The sequence below is a fragment of the Scyliorhinus torazame genome, chromosome 18 (genome assembly GCF_047496885.1).
Source record: "Scyliorhinus torazame isolate Kashiwa2021f chromosome 18, sScyTor2.1, whole genome shotgun sequence".
Classification (NCBI taxonomy): Eukaryota; Metazoa; Chordata; class Chondrichthyes; order Carcharhiniformes; family Scyliorhinidae; genus Scyliorhinus; species Scyliorhinus torazame.
This window is the reverse complement of record NC_092724.1, coordinates 81,069,976-81,090,867: the sequence shown is the minus strand read 5'-3', so window position 1 is coordinate 81,090,867 and position 20,892 is coordinate 81,069,976. Positions and strand designations below refer to the sequence as shown.

At 47.6% G+C, this 20,892-nt stretch overlaps 1 protein-coding gene across 1 annotated transcript in view; it reads right to left on the bottom strand.

Moving 5' to 3' along the window:
* Positions 1 to 20,892, bottom strand: part of LOC140394828 (protein unc-13 homolog D-like) — a 145,982-nt gene that overhangs the window by 68,870 nt on the left and 56,220 nt on the right. The window contains exons 5-6 of the mRNA XM_072482008.1: positions 11,184 to 11,304; positions 10,276 to 10,402 (exon numbers count right to left, since the gene is read on the bottom strand). Of these exons, the coding sequence (XP_072338109.1) occupies positions 10,276 to 10,402; positions 11,184 to 11,304 (248 nt within the window). The remainder of the gene's footprint in view (positions 1 to 10,275; positions 10,403 to 11,183; positions 11,305 to 20,892) is intronic.

The window sequence follows — 20,892 nt, the reverse complement described above, 5'->3', positions numbered from 1 at the left end:
ACAGAGATAGACCGGAGTCGCTCAGAGAAAACCAAGAGGGAGAACAGAGATAGCCCGGAGTCGCACAGAGATAGCCCGGAGTCACACAGAGATAGCCCGTAGGGAGAACAGAGATAGCCCGGAGGGAGAACAGAGATAACCTGGAGGGAGAACAGAGATAACCCGGTGGGAGCACAGAGATAGCACAGAGTCGCACAGAGATAGCCCGGAGTCGCATAGAGATAACCCGGAGTCGCACAGAGATAACCCGGAGTCACACAGAGATAGCCTGGAGGGAGATCAGAGATAGCCCGGAGTCGCACAGAGATAGTCCAGAGGGAGAACAGAGATAGCCCAGCGCCGCACAGAGATAGCCCCGAGTCGCACTGAGATAGCCCGGAGGAAGAACAAAGATAGCCCGGAGTCGCACAGAGATAGCCCGGAGTCGCACAGAGATAGTCCGGAGGGAGCACGGAGATAACCCGGAGTCACACAGAGATAACCCGGAGGGAGAACAGAGATAACCCGGAGTCACACACAGATAACCCGGAGGGAGAACAGAGATAGCCCGGAGTTGCCCGGAGGGAGCACAGAGATAGACCGGATTCGCACAGAGAAAACCCAGAGGGAGAACAGAGATAGGCGGAGTCGCACAGAGATAGCCCGGAGTCGCACAGAGATAGCCCGGAGGGAGCACGGAGATAACCCGGTGTCACACACAGATAACCCGGAGGGAGAACAGAGATAGCCCGGAGTCGCCCCGAGGGAGCACAGAGATAGACCGGAGTCGCACAGAGAAAACCCAGAGGGAGAACAGAGATAGACCGGAGTCGCACAGAGATAGCCCGGAGTCGCACAGAGATAGTCCGGAGGGAGCACGGAGATAACCCGGAGTCGCACAGAGATAACCTGGAGGGAGAACAGAGATAACCCGTAGGGAGAACAGAGATAGCCCGGAGTCGCACAGAGCTAGCCCGGAGTCGCACAGAGATAGTCCGGAGGGAGCACGGAGATAACCCGGAGTCGCACAGAGATAGCCCGGAGTCACACACAGATAACCCGGACGGAGAACAGAGATAGCCCGGAGTCTCACAGAGAAAGCCCGGAGTCGCACAAAGATAGTCCGGAGGGAGCACGGAGATAGTCCGGAGGGAGCACGGAGATAACCCGGAGTCGCACAGAGATAACCTGGAGGGAGAACAGAGATAACCTGGAGGGAGAACAGAGATAGCCCGGAGTCGCACAGAGATAGCCCGGAGGGAGAACAGAGATAGCCCGGAGGGAGAACAGAGATAACCCGGAGGGAGAGCAGAGATAACCCGGAGTCGCACAGAGATAGACCGGAGTCGCACAGAGATAACCCGGAGGGAGAACAGAGATAACCCGGAGGGATAACAGAGATAGCCCGGAGGGAGAACAGAGATAACCTGGAGTCGCACAGAGATAGCCCGGAGGGATAACAGAGATAACCCGGAGGGAGAACAGAGATAACCCGGAGGGAGAACAGAGATAACCCGGAGTCGCCCGGAGTCGCACAGAGATAACCTGGAGGGAGAACAGAGATAACCCGTAGGGAGAACAGAGATAGCCCGGAGTCGCACAGAGCTAGTCCGGAGTCGCACAGAGATAGTCCGGAGGGAGCACGGAGATAACCCGGAGTCGCACAGAGATAGCCCGGAGTCACACACAGATAACCCGGACGGAGAACAGAGATAGCCCGGAGTCTCACAGAGAAAGCCCGGAGTCGCACAAAGATAGTCCGGAGGGAGCACGGAGATAGTCCGGAGGGAGCACGGAGATAACCCGGAGTCGCACAGAGATAACCTGGAGGGAGAACAGAGATAACCTGGAGGGAGAACAGAGATAGCCCGGAGTCGCACAGAGATAGCCCGGAGGGAGAACAGAGATAGCCCGGAGGGAGAACAGAGATAACCCGGAGGGAGAGCAGAGATAACCCGGAGTCGCACAGAGATAGACCGGAGTCGCACAGAGATAACCCGGAGGGAGAACAGAGATAACCCGGAGGGATAACAGAGATAGCCCGGAGGGAGAACAGAGATAACCTGGAGTCGCACAGAGATAGCCCGGAGGGATAACAGAGATAACCCGGAGGGAGAACAGAGATAACCCGGAGGGAGAACAGAGATAACCCGGAGTCGCCCGGAGTCGCACAGAGATAACCTGGAGGGAGAACAGAGATAACCCGTAGGGAGAACAGAGATAGCCCGGAGTCGCACAGAGCTAGCCCGGAGTCGCACAGAGATAGTCCGGAGGTAGCACGGAGATAACCCGGAGTCGCACAGAGATAGCCCGGAGTCACACACAGATAACCCGGACGGAGAACAGAGATAGCCCGGAGTCTCACAGAGAAAGCCCGGAGTCGCACAAAGATAGTCCGGAGGGAGCACGGAGATAGTCCGGAGGGAGCACGGAGATAACCCGGAGTCGCACAGAGATAACCTGGAGGGAGAACAGAGATAACCTGGAGGGAGAACAGAGATAGCCCGGAGTCGCACAGAGATAGCCCGGAGGGAGAACAGAGATAGCCCGGAGGGAGAACAGAGATAACCCGGAGGGAGAGCAGAGATAACCCGGAGTCGCACAGAGATAGACCGGAGTCGCACAGAGATAACCCGGAGGGAGAACAGAGATAACCCGGAGGGATAACAGAGATAGCCCGGAGGGAGAACAGAGATAACCTGGAGTCGCACAGAGATAGCCCGGAGGGATAACAGAGATAACCCGGAGGGAGAACAGAGATAACCCGGAGGGAGAACAGAGATAACCCGGAGTCGCCCGGAGTCGCACAGAGATAACCCGGAGGGAGCACAGAGATAACCGGGAGGGAGCACAGAAATAACCCGGAGGGAGCACAGAGATAATCCAGAGGGAGCACAGAGATAACCCGGATGGAGCACAGAGATAACCGGGAGGGAGCACAGAGATAGACCGGAGTCGCTCAGAGAAAACCAAGAGGGAGAACAGAGATAGCCCGGAGTCGCACAGAGATAGCCCGGAGTCACACAGAGATAGCCCGTAGGGAGAACAGAGATAGCCCGGAGGGAGAACAGAGATAACCTGGAGGGAGAACAGAGATAACCCGGTGGGAGCACAGAGATAGCACAGAGTCGCACAGAGATAGCCCGGAGTCGCATAGAGATAACCCGGAGTCGCACAGAGATAACCCGGAGTCACACAGAGATAGCCTGGAGGGAGATCAGAGATAGCCCGGAGTCGCACAGAGATAGTCCAGAGGGAGAACAGAGATAGCCCAGCGCCGCACAGAGATAGCCCCGAGTCGCACTGAGATAGCCCGGAGGAAGAACAAAGATAGCCCGGAGTCGCACAGAGATAGCCCGGAGTCGCACAGAGATAGTCCGGAGGGAGCACGGAGATAACCCGGAGTCACACAGAGATAACCCGGAGGGAGAACAGAGATAACCCGGAGTCACACACAGATAACCCGGAGGGAGAACAGAGATAGCCCGGAGTTGCCCGGAGGGAGCACAGAGATAGACCGGATTCGCACAGAGAAAACCCAGAGGGAGAACAGAGATAGGCGGAGTCGCACAGAGATAGCCCGGAGTCGCACAGAGATAGCCCGGAGGGAGCACGGAGATAACCCGGTGTCACACACAGATAACCCGGAGGGAGAACAGAGATAGCCCGGAGTCGCCCCGAGGGAGCACAGAGATAGACCGGAGTCGCACAGAGAAAACCCAGAGGGAGAACAGAGATAGACCGGAGTCGCACAGAGATAACAGCGTCGCACAGAGATAGCCCGGAGGGAGCACGGAGATAAACCGGAGTCGCACAGAGATAGCAATCTCTTTTTGCAATTTCTTCCTCCACATCTCTATTACTATTTGGGGGCCTATCGAAAACTCCTAACAATGTGACCGCTCCTTTCCTATTTCTAACTTCGGCCCATATTACCTCAGTAGGCAGATCCCCTTCAAACTGCCTTTCTGCAGCCGTTAAACTATCCTTGATTAACAATGCTACTCCTCCACCTCTTTTACCAACTTCCCTACTCTTACTGAAACATCTTTACCCCGGTACGTCCAACAACCATTCCTGTCTCTGTTCTAACCATGTCTCCGTAATGGCCACAACATCGTAGTCCCAAGTACCAATCCACACTCCAAGTTCATCTACCTTATTCCAGATGCTCCTTGCATTGAAGTAGACACATGTCAACCCACCTCTCTGTCTGCCGGTACACTCCTGCGACCTTGATACCCTCCTCAGTACCTCACTACTCTCGACACTAACTTCTGGACTACAGCTCATTTTCCCAGCCCCCTGACAAATTTGTTTTGACCCCCCCGAAGAGCCGTAGCAAATTTCCCTCCCAGCATATTGGTGCCCCTTTGGTTCAGGTGCAAACCGTCCTGTCTGGACAGGTCCCCAGAATGTGCTCCAATTATCCACATGCCTGAAACCCTCCCTCTTACACCATCCCTGCAGCCACGTGTTTATCTGCACCCTCTCCCTGTTCCTCACCTCACTAGCATGTGGCACCGGCAACAAACCAGAGATGACAACATGGTTTGTCCTGGCTCTCACCTTCCACCCTAGCTCCCTAAATTCCTGTTTTAAATCCCCGTCCCTTCTCTTACCTATGTTGTTGGTACCGATGTGTACCACGACTTGTGACTGCTCCCCCTCCCTTTTAAGGATTCTGAAAACACGGTCCGAGACGTCACGGACCCTGGCACCCTGGAGGCAACATACCATCCGTGAGTCTCTTTCGCTGCCACAGATTTGTCTATCTGTCCCTCTAACTATCGAGTCCCCAATAACTATTGCTCTCCTGCTCTCCCCCCTTCCTTTCTGAGCCATAGGGACGGACTCAGTGCTGGAGATCCGTTCACCGTAGTTTACCCCTGGTAGGTCGTCCCCCTGAACAATATCCCAAACGGTATACTTGTTACTGAGGGGAACGACCACAGAGGATCCCTGCACTGACTGCTTCCTCCCAGCCCCTCTCACTGTCACCCATCTATCTTGATTCTTCGGAGTAACTACATCCCTGAAGCTACTATATATGACCACCTCTGCCTCCTGAATGATCCGGAGTTCATCCAGCTCCAGCTCCAGTTGCCTAACGCGGTTTCTGAGGAGATGGAGATGGGTGCACTTCCCATAGGTGAAATCAGCAGGGACACTGACGGCGACCCTCACCTCAAACATTCTGCAGGGGAACATTGCACTGCCTTCCCTGCCATCCCCTCTAGATAGAAAAAGAAAAAGAAAGAAAGAGCAAACCTGTTATTCACTCTACCCCTTAGGTTAAAGGAGGTGTAAGGGTGGGGGGCCCTACAAGTGTAGTGTCCAGGGTTTAGAAACTGCCCAACTTAAATACAGGTAAAACTAAAACACATAACCAGCAACCACTGCGCCCCACACGAGAACAGCAATCAGCTGTTATGGGCCTGCGCAAACAATTTAAATCTTTACTGCTTACCCAGCAGTCATTCTGTCCTCACTCCGACCGGATTCAGCTGGAAACTCCCAACAGTAAGTTTTTTAAAAAATGTACTCCCCTTCTCAGCAAGCACTCACTCAGCAACCACTGCACCTCGCACGATAACACGGAGGGAGAACAGAGATAATCCAGAGGGAGCACAGAGATAATCCAGAGGGAGCACAGAGATAGCCCGGAGTCGCACAGAGATAGCCCGGAGGGTGAACAGAGATAGCCCGGAGGGAGAACAGAGATAGCCCGGAGGGAGAACAGAGATAGCCCGGAGGGTGAACAGAGATAGCCCGGAGAGAGAACAGAGATAGCCCGGAGGGAGAACAGAGATAGCCCGGAGGTAGTACAGAGGTAGCCCGGAGGTAGCACAGAGGTAGCCCGGAGGTAGCACAGAGATAGCCCGGAGTCGCACAGAGATAGCACAGAGATAGCCCGGAGGGAGCACAGAGATAACTCGGAGTCGCACAGAGATAGACCCGAAGTCGCACAGAGATAGCCCGGAGGTAGCACAGAGATAGCCCGGAGGGTGAACAGAGATAACCCGGAGGTAGCACAGAGATAGCCCGGAGGGTGAACAGAGATAACCCAGAGGGAGAACAGGGATAGCCCGGAGGTAGCACAGAGATAACCCGGAGGTAGCACAGAGATAGCCCGGAGGGTGAACAGAGATAACCCGGAGGTAGCACAGAGATAGCCCGGAGGGTGAACAGAGATAACCCGGAGGGAGAACAGGGATAGCCCGGAGGGAGCACAGAGATAACCTGGAGGTGGCCAGGAGTGCATCGGAGAGCGCACGGAGATGGCTCAGAGAGCTCGCGGAGATGGCTCTGGGGATTGCTGGAAGGGTGCCGGGAGAGTGCATTGGGGCATCGGCAGAGCGCAAGGAGACCGCACGGAGAGCGCACGGTGGTCGTCAGGGGAGCACACAGTGGACGGTGGGAGAGCACAGAAGGCATTGGGAGAGCGCACGGAGGCCGTCGGGAGAGCGCACGGAGGGAGTTGGGGGAGGGCATTGGGAGAGTGCCAGGTGGGCATCAGGGAGCTCCTTGGAAGTCATAATGGTTAGAGATTAAGATGATGCAGAAAAAGGTGCCCATGACAGACCTGGTTGAGAATCCAAGGAAGAGGGGGATCTGAAGAGGATAGTGGTAAACCTGAAATGAACATAGATGGTTTGCACAGTAAGAAGTCTTACAACACCAGGTTAAAGTCCAACAGGTTTGTTTCAAACATTAGCTTTCAGAGCACTGCTAGTTAGGCCACACTTGGAGTATAGTGTTCAATTCTGGTTGCCACACTACCAGAAGGATGTGGAGGCTTTAGAGAGGATGTTGCCTGGTATGGAGGGCATTAGCTACGAGGAGCGGTTGAATAAACTCGGTTTGTTCTCACTGGAGCGACGGAGGTTGAGGGGGTGATCTGATAGAGGTCTACAAAATTATGAGGGGCATAGACAGATTGGATAGTCAGAGGCTTTTCCCCAGGGTAGAGGGGTCAATTACTAGGGGGCATAGGTTTAAGGTGAGAGGGGCAAGGTTTAGAGTAGATGTACGAGGCAAGTTTCTTACACAGAGGGTAGTGGGTGCCTGGAACTCGCTGCCGGAGGAGATGGTGGAAGCAGGGACGATAGTGACATTTAAGGGGCATCTTGACAAATACATGAATAGGATGGGAATAAAGGGATACGGACCCAGGAAGTGTAGAAAATTGTAGTTTAGTCGGGCAGCATGGTCGGCACGGGCTTGGAGGGCCGAAGGGCCTGTTCCTGAGCTGTACTTTTCTTTGTTCTTTGTTTTTTGATTCCATGAAAGTGTTTTTTAAAAATGATGGTGAAGGAGCAGTGCTCCGAAAGCTAATGTTTGAAACAAACCTGTTGGACTTTACCCTGGTGTTGTAAGACTTCTTACTGTGCTCACCCCAGTCCAATGCCGGCATCTCCACATCATAGATGGTTTGGCCAGACATGTGGCAGATGAAATTTAATGCAGTTAAATGTGACGTGATACATAGAACATAGAACATAGAAAATACAGCACAGAACAGGCCCTTCGGCCCACGATGTTGTGCCGAACCTTTGTCCTAGATTAATCATAGATTATCATTGAATTTACAGTGCAGAAGGAGGCCATTCGGCCCCCCGAGTCTGCACCAGCTCTTGGAAAGAGCACCCTACCCAAACTCAACACCTCCACCCAACACCAAGGGCAATTTGGACATTAAGGGCAATTTATCATTGGCCAATTCACCTAACCCGCACATCTTTGGACTGTGGGAGGAAACCGGAGCACCCGGAGGAAACCCACGCAGACACGGGGAGGACGTGCAGACTCCGCACAGACAATGACCCAAGCCGGAATCGAACCTGGGACCATGGATCTGTGAAGCAATTGTGCTATCCACAATGCTACCGTGCTGCCCTTAAGAACAAATAAATCTACACTATATCATTTTCCCGTAATCCATGTACCTATCCAACAGCTGCTTGAAGGTCCCTAATGTTTCCGACTCAACTACTTCCACAGGCAGTGCATTCCATGCCCCCACTACTCTCTGGGTAAAGAACCTACCTCTGATATCCCTCCTATATCTTCCACCTTTCACCTTAAATTTATGTCCCCTTGTAATGGTGTGTTCCACCTGGGGAAAAAGTCTCTGACTGTCTACTCTATCTATTCCCCTGATCATCTTATAAACCTCTATCAAGTCGCCCCTCATCCTTCTCCGCTCTAATGAGAAAAGGCCTAGCACCCTCAACCTTTCCTCGTAAGACCTACTCTCCATTCCAGGCAACATCCTGGTAAATCTTCTTTGCACCTTTTCCAGAGCTTCCACATCCTTCCTAAAATGAGGCGACCAGAACTGTACACAGTACTCCAAATGTGGCCTTACCAAAGTTTTGTACAGCTGCATCATCACCTCACGGCTCTTAAATTCAATCCCTCTGTTAATGAACGCGAGCACACCATAGGCCTTCTTCACAGCTCTATCCACTTGAGTGGCAACTTTCAAAGATGTATGAACATAGACCCCAAGGTCTCTCTGCTCCTCCACAATGCCAAGAACTCTACCGTTAACCCTGTATTCCGCATTCATATTTGTCCTTCCAAAATGGACAACCTCACACTTTTCAGGGTTAAACTCCATCTGCCACTTCTCAGCCCAGCTCTGCATCCTATCTATGTCTCTTTGCAGCCGACAACAGCCCTCCTTACTATCCACAACTCCACCAATCTTCGTATCGTCTGCAAATTTACTGACCCACCCTTCAACTCCCTCATCCAAGTCATTAATGAAAATCACAAACAGCAGAGGACCCAGAACTGATCCCTGCGGTACACCACTGGTAACTGGGATCCAGGCTGAATATTTGCCATCCACCACCACTCTCTGACTTCTATCGGTTAGCCAGTTCGTTATCCAACTGGCCAAATTTCCCACTATCCCATGCCTCCTTACTTTGTGCAGAAGCCTACCATGGGGAACTTTATCAAATGCCTTACTAAAATCCATGTACACTACATCCACTGCTTTACCTTCATCCACATGCTTGGTCACCTCCTCAAAGAATTCAATAAGATTTGTAAGGCAAGACCTACCCCTCACAAATCCGTGCTGACTATCCCTAATCAAGCAGTGTCTTTCCAGATGCTCAGAAATCCTATCCTTCAGTACCCTTTCCATTACTTTGCCTACCACCGAAGTAAGACTAACTGGCCTGTAATTCCCAGGGTTATCCCTAGTTCCTTTTTTGAACAGGGGCACGACATTCGCCACTCTCCAATCCCCTGGTACCACCCCTGTTGACAGTGAGGACGAAAAGATAATTGCCAACGGCTCTGCAATTTCATCTCTTGCTTCCCATAGAATCCTTGGATATATCCCGTCAGGCCCGGGGCTCTTGTCTATCCTCAAGTTTTTCAAAATGCCCAACACATCTTCCTTCCTAACAAGTATTTCCTCGAGCTTACCAATCTGTTTCACACTGTCCTCTCCAACAATATCACCCCTCTCATTTGTAAATACAGAAGAAAAGTACTCATTCAAGACCTCTCCTATCTCTTCAGACTCAATACACAATCTCCCGCTACTGTCCTTGATCGGACCTACCCTCGCTCTAGTCATTCTCATATTTCTCACATATGTGTAAAAGGCCTTAGGGTTTTCCTTGACATTTGGGTAAGAAGAACAAGAAAAGGCAATACAAAATAAAGGGTACAATTCTAATGGGGCCCACGAGCAGAGGTTCCTGGGGATATATGTTCACAAATCATTGAAGGTGGCAAGGCAGGCTGAGAAGGAAGCCTTTACAAATAGAGGCACAAAGCATAAAAGCAAGTAAGTTACGGTGATCAATTGGAGAACCTGTTTCGGCCTCAACTGGATCATTGAGTCCAATGCAGAAAAGATGCACGAGAATGGTTCAAGGGATGAGGAACTTCAATTACTGGTTCTGGGGATCAGGAACTTCAATTATAAGGACAGATTGCGGAAGCTGGGGTTGTTCTCCTGGGATAAGAGAAGGTTGAGAGAAGATTTGACAGATAAAATTCATGAGTGGCGATGGAAAAACTTTTCTAATTGGTAAAAAGGTTGAGATCCAGAAAACAGAGATTCAAGGTGAGATGAGGAAAAACTTTCATGCAGCTGTCCATGCAGTACCTGAAAATGTGGTGAAGGCAGATTCTATTATCTGAAGAAAAAAGCCTTGCAGGGCTAAAGGGAAGAGCAGGGAAGTGGGACTCACAGAAAGCGAGTGAGGATGCAAGGGCTGAATAGCTCCTTCTGCACTATAACCATTCTATGATTCAATGTACCTGAATTCAAAAACCTCATCGAAGAGTGGGTTGAGGTCATTATCTTTGCGCTGAGTAGTTTTGCTCTCTACCAGTGGGAAGATGTGCTTAGGTTCCAGAGTCAGCTCCACAAATGGATCGCTGGTACCTGCACAGTGAGAGATGGGATATAATTAGAAAAAAATTAAGATTGAAATGACATGAAAAAATGGGCGCAATCTACTCGCCACACTGTGCCCGAAAAGCAGCGCACCACGGAGCAACATGGCCTTCAACTGTCAGGGGACCCTGTTCCCGGGATGTATCTGGGGCTCTACACACTTTGCGAGATCTAACATGATCTCGCAAGACGTCGCGATGTGAAGCCTGCCATTGTGGGCGGGATCATCTTTTGACAAATCTGTATACTAGAGAGAGACAGCTAGTCTCGGGCAAGCACCGTTCAATACTGGTTTCCACAAACGGGGACCAGACGGAATGGAACTTGTGGGAGTCCCCGTGGGGTTTGGAGCCCCCAGCTGCATAGCTGCATGCACTCTCTGGGCAGAATTGTACCCTGGCACTAGTGCCACATGGGTGCCAGCCTGGCACTGCTAAGGTGTCCAGGTGGCTTTTTTTTTTGCCCGGTGATGATCAGGCCAGGGGCTGCCCTGGTGTGGGGGGGTGGGTTACACCCTTACAATGAGTTGGTGCTTAGTGGGGTTCAGAGGATGTGTCGGGGTCAAGAGATCGGGACGCCATTTTTAAATTTAAGCTCCAGAAAGCGAGTCTCCTCAGTACAGAAAACAGGACAAAATGCGACCTCGGTGGCCGTTCCCCGTTGTGAGCGCCGGGAAACACGCAGCTAAACAGGCTCGCGCTGGGACTAGTTCCATTTGGTTCAATTGCACCATTATCTCATCAGCCAGAAACATCACCTCCTTTCTTACCATTAGAATCCAGTGCAATGAGGTTAACGGCATTGAGGATTTCAACATGAAGTCTTTTTACTTGATTGTCGTAGAAGACCTTTATGGTCACGGCACCATATTTGGAACATTCATTGGCAGTCTTTAAAAAGAATGGAGGAACAGTTAGAGGGAAATGGGATAACTAATCTTTTTGTTCTTCAAGGTTTAGCATAGTGGTTAGCACAGCTGCTTCACAGCTCCAGGGTTCCGGGTTCAATTCAGGCTTCGGGTGACTGGTGTGGTCTTGTTCCTCCAGTTAATCTGAGCTTTCTGGAAATAGTGCTGGAGGCTGAGGTCAGACAATTAAAATGAGAGCCACTGCGGCATGTGGCACAGTGGTTAGCACTGCGACTACGGCACTGAGGACCAGGGTTTGAATCCCAGCCCTGGGTCACTGTCCGTGTGGAGTTTGCACATTCTCCACATGTCTGCGTGGGTTTCACTCCCATAACCCAAAGATGCGCAGGTTAGGTGGATTGACCATGCTAAATTGCCCCTTAATTGGGAAAAAAAAAAATTGGGTACTCTAAATTTATTTTTAAAAATGAGAGCCTACTTGAAACTCAGGACAGACTTTCAGGACACACTTACAGGGCAGCATGGTGGCACTGCTGTCTCAAAGCTCCAGGGACCGGGTTCAATTCTGGCTTTGGGTGACTGTCTTTGTGGAGTTTGCACATTCTCCCCGTGTCTGCCTGAGTTTCCTCCGGGTGCTCCGGTTTCCTCCCACGGTCCAAAGACGTGCAGGTTAGGTGGATTGGCCTTGCTAAATTGCCCCTTAGTGTTCAAAAAGGTTAGATGGGGTTACTAAATTAAGGGAATAGGGTGGAGGGGTGGGCTTAAGTAGAATGCACTTTCCAAGGACCGGTGCAGACTTGATGGGCCAAATGGCCTCCTTCAGCACTGAGATTCTATGACATCTATGATAACTTGAACACATGTCCTTCTGGGAAAATCCAACTCTTTATTTGCAGTATCAACAGTGAAATGAAATGAAATGAATGAAATGAAAATGAAAATTGCTTATTGTCACAAGTAGGCTTCAAATGAAGTTACTGTGAAAAGCCCCCAGTCGCCACATTCCGGCGCCTGTTCGGGGAGGCTATTACGGGAATCGAACTGTGCTGCTGGCCTGCCTTGGTCTGCTTTCAAAGCCAGTGATTTAGCCCTGTGCTAAACAGTCCCAGGACATCTGTTATTCCTTATAAGCTCTTTCAATTATCACAAGAGAAACCATTTAAAATTTTACCACGAATACAAATAGTTTAATACATATACATTGTACATTGTGGCAGCACGGTGGCACAGTGGTTAGCACAGCTGCCTCATGGCACAGAGGACCCGGGTTCGATCCTAGCCCCGGGTCACTGTCCGTGTGGAGTTTGCACATTCTCCCAGTGTGTGCGTGGGTCTCACCCCCACAACCCAAAGATGTGTAGGGTAGGTGGATTGGCTACGCTGAATTGTTCCTGAATTGGAAAAAAAGAATTGGGTACTCTAAATTTATTTTTTAAAATACATGTCTACTTCATCCAACATTCCCAGGGCAGTTTAGATATACTCCTATACAATGTCGCATCGATATATTTCAGCTGCTGTTTTTCCCCTCCTGCACCATTGTGACCTCTGTATTTTTCCCGATCTATGCTCCTGCCCCTTTGAATGAGAATCTGAATTGTTAACCAAATGTTTTGCTGCAGGTTTCTTTCCACTCGGAGCTGAGTTCAGACTGCATGTCTGACCAGCCCCTACTGGCAAGATATCCAGGAAATTCAAGGCCAATCTGATCTCCTGGGCTACTGATGGTGGTGGCACACTTTTTGGTAGGGGGAGTCGGCTCAATACATCTCCGTTGGCAATCTGTGTGCTAGGTATGTGCTGAAAGGCATAGCTGTAGGCCACCAGCAACAAAGCCGAATGCTGCACCCTTGCTGGTTTGTGGTATTGGTTTGTTCTCTCTCAAAAGTCCCAGTCGCTGCTTATAGTTGGTGACTATCACTGTCTGTACACATTTTGGTGGAATTTCTTCCCATTGTATATGACTGCTAAACCCTCTCGATTTTAGCTTAATTTCGCTCTGAAAGGGTCGTTGAGGCAAATACGATGGGCCCTTGGAACCATACCCATCTTATGGCATAATACCAACCCTATCCCGTAAGAAGATGCATCACATGTGAGAACAATCGGGTTCCCAGGGTCCAAGTAAACTAGAAGGTTCAGGGATTGCAAAGGTTATTTCATCAAGCAAAAAGCTTCCTCTTGGGCTCCCTCTATTGCTACTGTTGGTGTTTCTTCAGTAGCTGGTGGAATGATAAAGAGAGATCCGAGTAGAGTTATAGATAGTGTGTGTAGAGACTAGTATTAGTAGAGTGTAGATTACTCGATTCTTGTTTACTATAGCAGTAAGTGGGAGAGCTTTAATAAGTAGTGTAAATAAATGTTAGCTTTGTTAATGAACTTAGCTTCTGTGGTCTTTGTGAACACTACAACATTCATCCTGATAAAAGAATCACAAAGAACACCGCATGGTACCAGGAGTGTGTTCCTAAAAGTGAACAGTGAGTTTAGAAAGTGAGTTTAGCTTCGAGAAAAAAAAAAGAACAATCATTCCGCTACATAGATCTCAGAGACAGCACCAAGTTACTGATCGTAAGATGGAAGGTCTGAAAAAGCCAGAAAACTTTAGGACGACCGGTAAACTAAGTCTAAACTGGAAACATTTCAAACAGCAATCTGAAGTTTTTTTTATCTGCTTCTGTGTTAGAATCAGCTCCTGACCATCGAAAAATTGTGCATCTCCTCAATTTAGCTGGACCGCAAGCATTAGAATTATTTAATTCCTTTGAATTCACAGACAGTGAGAATAAGAAAAAATTTGAACGGGTTGTGGACAAATTTTATGTTCATTGCAAAGTGCAGGTGTATGAAACGTATGAGCGTTACACGTTCAGAAAAAGGCTGCAGCTTAAAGGAGAATCGATAGATTAGTTTATAACTGATTTAAGACTGAGAGCACAGTCCTGTAATTTTTCCTCCATTGCGGATTCGATGCTGCGGGATCAAATAGAGTTTGGTATATATGATGAGCGATTGCGAGAAAGATTACTACGGTGACCGATTTTGCCATTAGAAGAAGCCGTAAATCGTTGCAAGGCCAGTGAGCAATCCACAAACGAATATGAAAAAGGCGCGAACTCGGGAAACGTGGCCGACACTAATAACACTGTGGCGCAGTTCAAAAGACAGCATGCCACTGATGGTCTCCATTTTAAAAATGACATCACGAGTGTGATGAACTGCACACCCTGTGTTAACGCCCACTAAAGAAAAAATTCTCCTGCGAAAGGAAAGAAATGCTTGCAATGCATCAAATTTTGCCTCACGATGCCATTTTGCTTCAGAGATACCGGCAAACAACTCTAAAACAATCATTCCATACATATAAAAACATACAGAGTACACAAAATGAAGGACATGAAGAAAAAAATGTAACTTCAAATAATGATTCCTCCAAGTTATCTGCAGGATAACTACATGGTAGAAGCGATAACCAGAGTTAATGGACACTGATGATAAAAAAATATCTCAACGCTCCGATTTAATTAAAAATTAGACTGTAACACTTAATATTAATGGGTCTGATGTTCCATTCAAGCTGGATATGTGTGCACATGCAAATTTAATCAAAGAGGCAGATCTAAAAAAAGTGCATAAGATTCCAAGAACTAAAAAATCAAACTGTAGGTTGACAGGCTACAATGGGAACGCAATACTGATGAAAAGGTTCCTGCTGCCTCACGGTACAGAATAGTGACATCTGTATGCCATTGGACTTTGAAATTGAGGATGATACGAAGTCATCACGAATTGGGGTAGATGAATGCATTAAATTAAATTTTGTACAACGAATATACACAGCCAGAGATTTAAATGGCTCACTGAATGATAGAATTGAGGACATATTGAGCAACTTCAAGCATGTCTTTAGTGGAATGGGCACCTTACCATTCACGTACAGCATTAAACTCAAAAATGATATATGCACCCAGAAGCGCGCCAGCGCCATTAAGAGACCGTCTCAAGGGTGAGTTAGATCGAGTGCAACAATGCAATATCATATCAAAAGGTGACTGAGCCGACAGACTGGGTAAGCTCTATGGTGTGTTTAGTCCCCATTTGGTTTACGCACATAGCAAAAGTGCGTAAAACAAAGAACAAAGAAATGTACAGCACAGGAACAGGCCCTTCAGCCCTCCAAGCCCGTGCCGACCATGCTGCCCGACTAAACTACAATCTTCTACACTTCCTGGGTCCGTATCCCTCTATTCCTATCCTATTCATGTATTTGTCAAGATGCCCCTTAAATGTTACTGTCGTCCCTGCTTCCACCACCTCCTCCGGTAGCGAGTTCCAGGCACCCACTACTCTCTGCGTAAAAAACTTGCCTCGTACATCTACTCTAAACCTTGCCCCTCTCACCTTAAACCTATGCCCCCTAGTAATTGACCCCTCTACCCCAGGGAAAAGCCTCTGTCTCTGTCTATGCCCCTCATAATTTTGTAGACCTCTATCAGGTCGCCCTTCAACCTCCTTCGTTCCAGTGAGAACAAACCGAGTTTATTCAACCGCTCCTCATAGCTAAGGCCTCAATACCAGGCAACATTCTGGTAAATCTCTTCTGCACCCTCTCTAAAGCCTCCACATCCTTCTGGTAGTGTGGCGACCAGAATTGAAATCTGAAAGATTTAAATAATAACATAATAGAACATAGAACGATACAGCGCAGTACAGGCCCTTCGGCCCACGATGTTGCACCGACATGGGAAGTCAAAAAACAAAAGCCATCTAACCTACACTATGCCATTATCATCCATATGCTTATCCAATAAACTTTTAAATGCCCTCAATGTTGGCGAGTTCACTACTATTGCAGGTAGGGCATTCCACGGCCTCACCACTCTTTGCGTAAAGAACCTACCTCTGCCCTCTGCCCTATATCTATTACCCCTCAGTTTAAGGCTATGTCCCCTCGTGCTAGCCATTTCCATCCGCGGGAGAAGGCTCTCACTGTCCACCCTATCTAACCCTCTGATCATTTTGTTTGCCTCTATTAAGTCTCCTCTTAGCCTTCTTCTCTCTAACGAAAACAACTTCAAGTCCATCAGCCTTTCCTCATAAGATTTTCCTCCATACCAGGCAACATCCTGGTAAATCTCCTCTGCTTCCACGTCCTTCCTATAATGAGGTGACCAGAACTGTACGCCATAAGAAATAAGAAGAGAGTACTATCCCATACCTAAAAGAGAAGAGTTAACAGCAGAAATGGCCAAGTATTTCACAAAATTGGATGCTTCCAAGGGATTCTGGCAACTACATCTGGATAGTAGAAGCAGAAAATTGTGTACCTTTAACACTCCCTTTGGCCGATATTGTTTCAACCGATTACCTTTCGGCATAATATCAAGTCCCGAGATCTTCCACCATGCGATGGAGACCATCATTGAAGAAATACCAGGTGTTCGTGTGTATGTAGATGATGTGATCATATGGTCCACTTCGGAAGAACACTGTGAAAGGCTTCTGAAAGTCCGAACAAAAGTTAATTCCTATGGTTTGAAGCTGAACAGAGAAAAGTGTCAATTTGGCATCCAGAAAGTAAAATTTCTTGGAGATGTCATATCAAAAGAAGGTGTACAACCAGATCAAGCTAAGATTCATGCCATCGATCAGATGGATAAGAAGGAAATTCTACGATGCTGAGTGTAGTTAATTTTATGGGCAAGTTTATTCCCAATCTGTCCAGCAGAACAGCAGCTTTAAGATATCTGATTAAAAAGAAGGTTGAATTTCTGAGGACACCTCAGCATGCAGCTGAGTGGCAAGACACAAAATCGTCACTAACTACAGCTCTGGTCTTAGCATTTTTTGATTCCACGAAGGAAACACAAATATCAACAGATGCCAGTCAGAATGGCATTGGTGCAGTTTTGGTACAGATGATCTATGGAAATCAGTTGCGTTTGCATCTCCCGCTACGACGCAGATAGAACAGAGATATGCACAGATAGAAAAAGAATGCCTAGGTCTGTTAACGAGCATAAGCAAAGTATGGCCTACCATACTTGTGGAAACAGATTATCATCCTCTGGTCAACATAATACCGGCAGCACGGTAGCACAAGTGGATAGCACTGTGGCTTCACAGCGCCAGGGTCCCAGGTTCGATTCCCCGCTGGGTCACTGTCTGTGCGGAGTCTGCACGTTCTCCCCATGTCTGCGTGGGTTTCCTCCGGGTGCTCCGGTTTCTTCCCACAGTCCAAAGACGTCCAGGTTAGGTGGGTTGGCCATGATAAATTGCCCTTAGTGACCAAAAAGGTTAGGAGGGGTTGTTGGGTTACGGGGATAGGGTGGAAGAGAGGGCTTAAGTGGGTCGGTGCAGACTCGAATGGTCGAATGGCCTCCTTCTGCACTGTATGTTCTATGTTAAGAATAAAGAACGATCTCAATGACATGTCTCCGAGACTTCAGCGCAAGATGATGTAACTATAAAGATACGACTTCACGTTAGTCTATACCCCTGGCAAAGAATTAGTTGTTGCAGATGCATTGTCAAGAGCTATAAGTTACAATGATGAGAAAGCATCAGAAGTAGTACTCAATGTGGAAGCACATGCCACATTTGTCACAGACATGTTACCCGTGTCTGATGAAAAGCTAAGTTTAATACGGGATGAAACTGAAAAAGTCACAATACTTCAACTGGTGATCAAAAACCTAAGAGAAGGATGGCCTAATGGCAGTTGTAACAGTTTTCAAAGTATCAAGAATGACCTGACGGTTATAAATGGATTCCTGTTGAAAGGAGACAGAATTGTAATACCTTCCTGCCTACGAACAAGTATTCTAGAAAAGATACATGAAGAGAATCAAGGGAGAGAGAAGTGTCGAAAACGTGCCAGGCTGTCAGTATATTGGCCGGGCATCAATAGAGATGTTTACTACTACTTGCAAGAGTGTAGTAGTGTCTGTCAAACACATCAACCATGCCGGTGTAAAGAAACCTTTGTAGCAAGTGAAATTGTCACAAACCCATGGTCAAAGGGTCTGATGGACCTGTTCTATTTCAGAGGGAATGATTATTTAATAATCATTGATTACTATTGCAATTATCCTGAAGTCATGACGGATAATGGACCCTGTTTCAGTAGTTGGGAATGGTTGTCATTTGCAGAAGGGTACAACTTCCAACACGTTACCTCTAGTCCGTTGAGTAGAGATAAGGAGACATTTCTTCACACAGGGTGGTGAGCCTGTGGAATTCATTACCACAAGAAGTAATTGATGCTAAAACATATTCAAGAGGCGGCTGGATATAGCACTTGGGGAGAATGGGATAAAAGGCTATGGGGAGAAAGCAGGATTAGGCTATTGAGTTAGATGATCAGCCATGATCGTGATGAATGGCGGAGCAGGCTCGAAGGGTCAAAAGGCTCCTATTTTCTATGTATGTATCTATGTATGTATCCCCAATCAAATGAGAAAGAAGAAAGGAGTCGGAATAATAAAACAATTGTTCAAAATGGCACTTGATGACAAAAATAATTTTGTGCTAGCGCTGTTAAGCTACAGAGCTACTCCTTTGTCATCAGAATTGTCATCTGCCCAGATGCTCATGGGAAGGAATATTCATACAACATTGCCTGCCATAACAATTCCAAACATGGAGATGTCGTTAGGATAAGAAATCCAAATGGTTGTTAGTCAGACGTTGCAAAGATGTTAAATGAGGTTGCACCATGATCGTATGTGATACAAACTGTGGCTGGCCTGGTGTTTCGTAGAAATCCATGAGCATTGTTAAAAGTAATGAATTCCTTGAAGTTTCCAGAGCCAACTATAACAAACCCAGACACCATGTTTTGTAACATTGACTTACCAGCAGCGTTGTTACCAACTACAACACATGGAACAGACAAGAGACAATTCCAATGACACTGCAGGTGCATTGAGAAGGTCAGAAAGGAGAAGATAACCACCTAATCAACTAAACTTGCATGAACTAAGCATGAACTGTATGAAAGCATTCTTGACAATGTATGTAAAATAAAACATTAGAAACAATTTCAGACATTTTTCTCAAAGAAAGGGGGATGTGACAAGGGAAATGTTCAGAATACAAAGGGTTAATGTCATATCATAGTTAACCACAAGTTGGAGCTATATGTAGAACTATATATCAAGCACTGACTCACAGACTTCTGGGAGAAGGCTGGAGAGGAGAGCAAAGGAGCAGTGAGAGAGATCCAAGTACAGTTTTAGATAGAGTGTAGAGACCTGTGTTAGTAGAGTGTAGATTGTAGGTTACTAGATTATTGTTTGCTATAGGAGTAAGTGGTTGAGCTTTAATAAGTAGTGCAAATAAATGTTAGCTTTGTTAATGAACTTACCTTCTGTGGTCTTTGTGAACACTACAACATCCATCCTGATATCAAGAGTCACAAAGAACAATACACTGCCCACTTGGAAAACTGAACCAGTCTGATTATGCCCAGTGCTTCTAATCACTTAAACTCAGCTTGAACTTTCTTCTGCAGTGCATAGGGAACTAGCCTAACTCTAAAAAAGCTGGGTGTCGAATGCTGATCGGAGTCAATTGTGGCTTTTGCATCTTTAGTCTGGTCTAGTTCGCTGTGTAAAACATCCTCGTGACATCACAAGACATCTTTGAAGGATACTGTTGGAAATTTAAAAATTTTTAAATTTCCAGTTAATTGAGTTTGATTTGCTGTAACATGTTCCCATGAAGCTGGGTCTGTGGTCTTCCATGATAACTTGAGCTAGATGGGCCTCTTGCTCTTTACAAGCCACTGGTGTGCTTCTGGTTCCAAGGATTTTCAGGGTTTGCACGATCAAACCTTTCACCTTGTAGCCAATGTGGTGACTCGGGAAACACTAAAGCTTCCAGTTGTAACAAAGGGTTTATTAAGGAAAGGCAAAGGCTGCTAGATCTTTATGGGCACAGAATACAATAGGATGGGTCTTATCTCTACAGTTTGTGCTCCTGCTCCCAGGGCACTGCATTAACCCACTATTGGCTGAGGTTTACACACTCGCAGGCAATTGGCCCTGAGCCGGTCACCTGGCCTGCCACCCCTTAAAGGGGCCACACCACCACAAAACATACCCAGATTAATTTCTGCGCCCTTCTATTTAAATTCATCCATGAACTGGCACCTCCCATACTGTATAAGCTGTACAGCTCCATAAGGTTCCCCCAAACACTGTTCCTCTGACAGTGGCCTCTGGTGCTTACGTTCCACCCTTCACCTCTCCATGGGCAGCCATATCATCAACCTCATCGGCTCCATATTCTGATTTCCTGTCCTCTGATTCCTCTGCCTCAACACTTCCCTCTTCTTCCTTTAAAACCGTTATTATAGGCCACTTAGCCTTTGGTTCCCTTTCCTATGACTGCTTTGGATTAGTATCTATTTTCTTTCGTCTCCTCTCTCTATGAAATACCTTGGAACATTGAAGTTGCAATACAAATGTAAATTGTTGTGATTAATGACAGTCAATATCATGAGCTGTAAACATATAAACAAATTAGAGAATACATCGCTGGAACCTACGCTGTGAGCTTATGATTATCAATAGCATTGGGCAGAAGTTTCAGGTGCGAAGGAGCC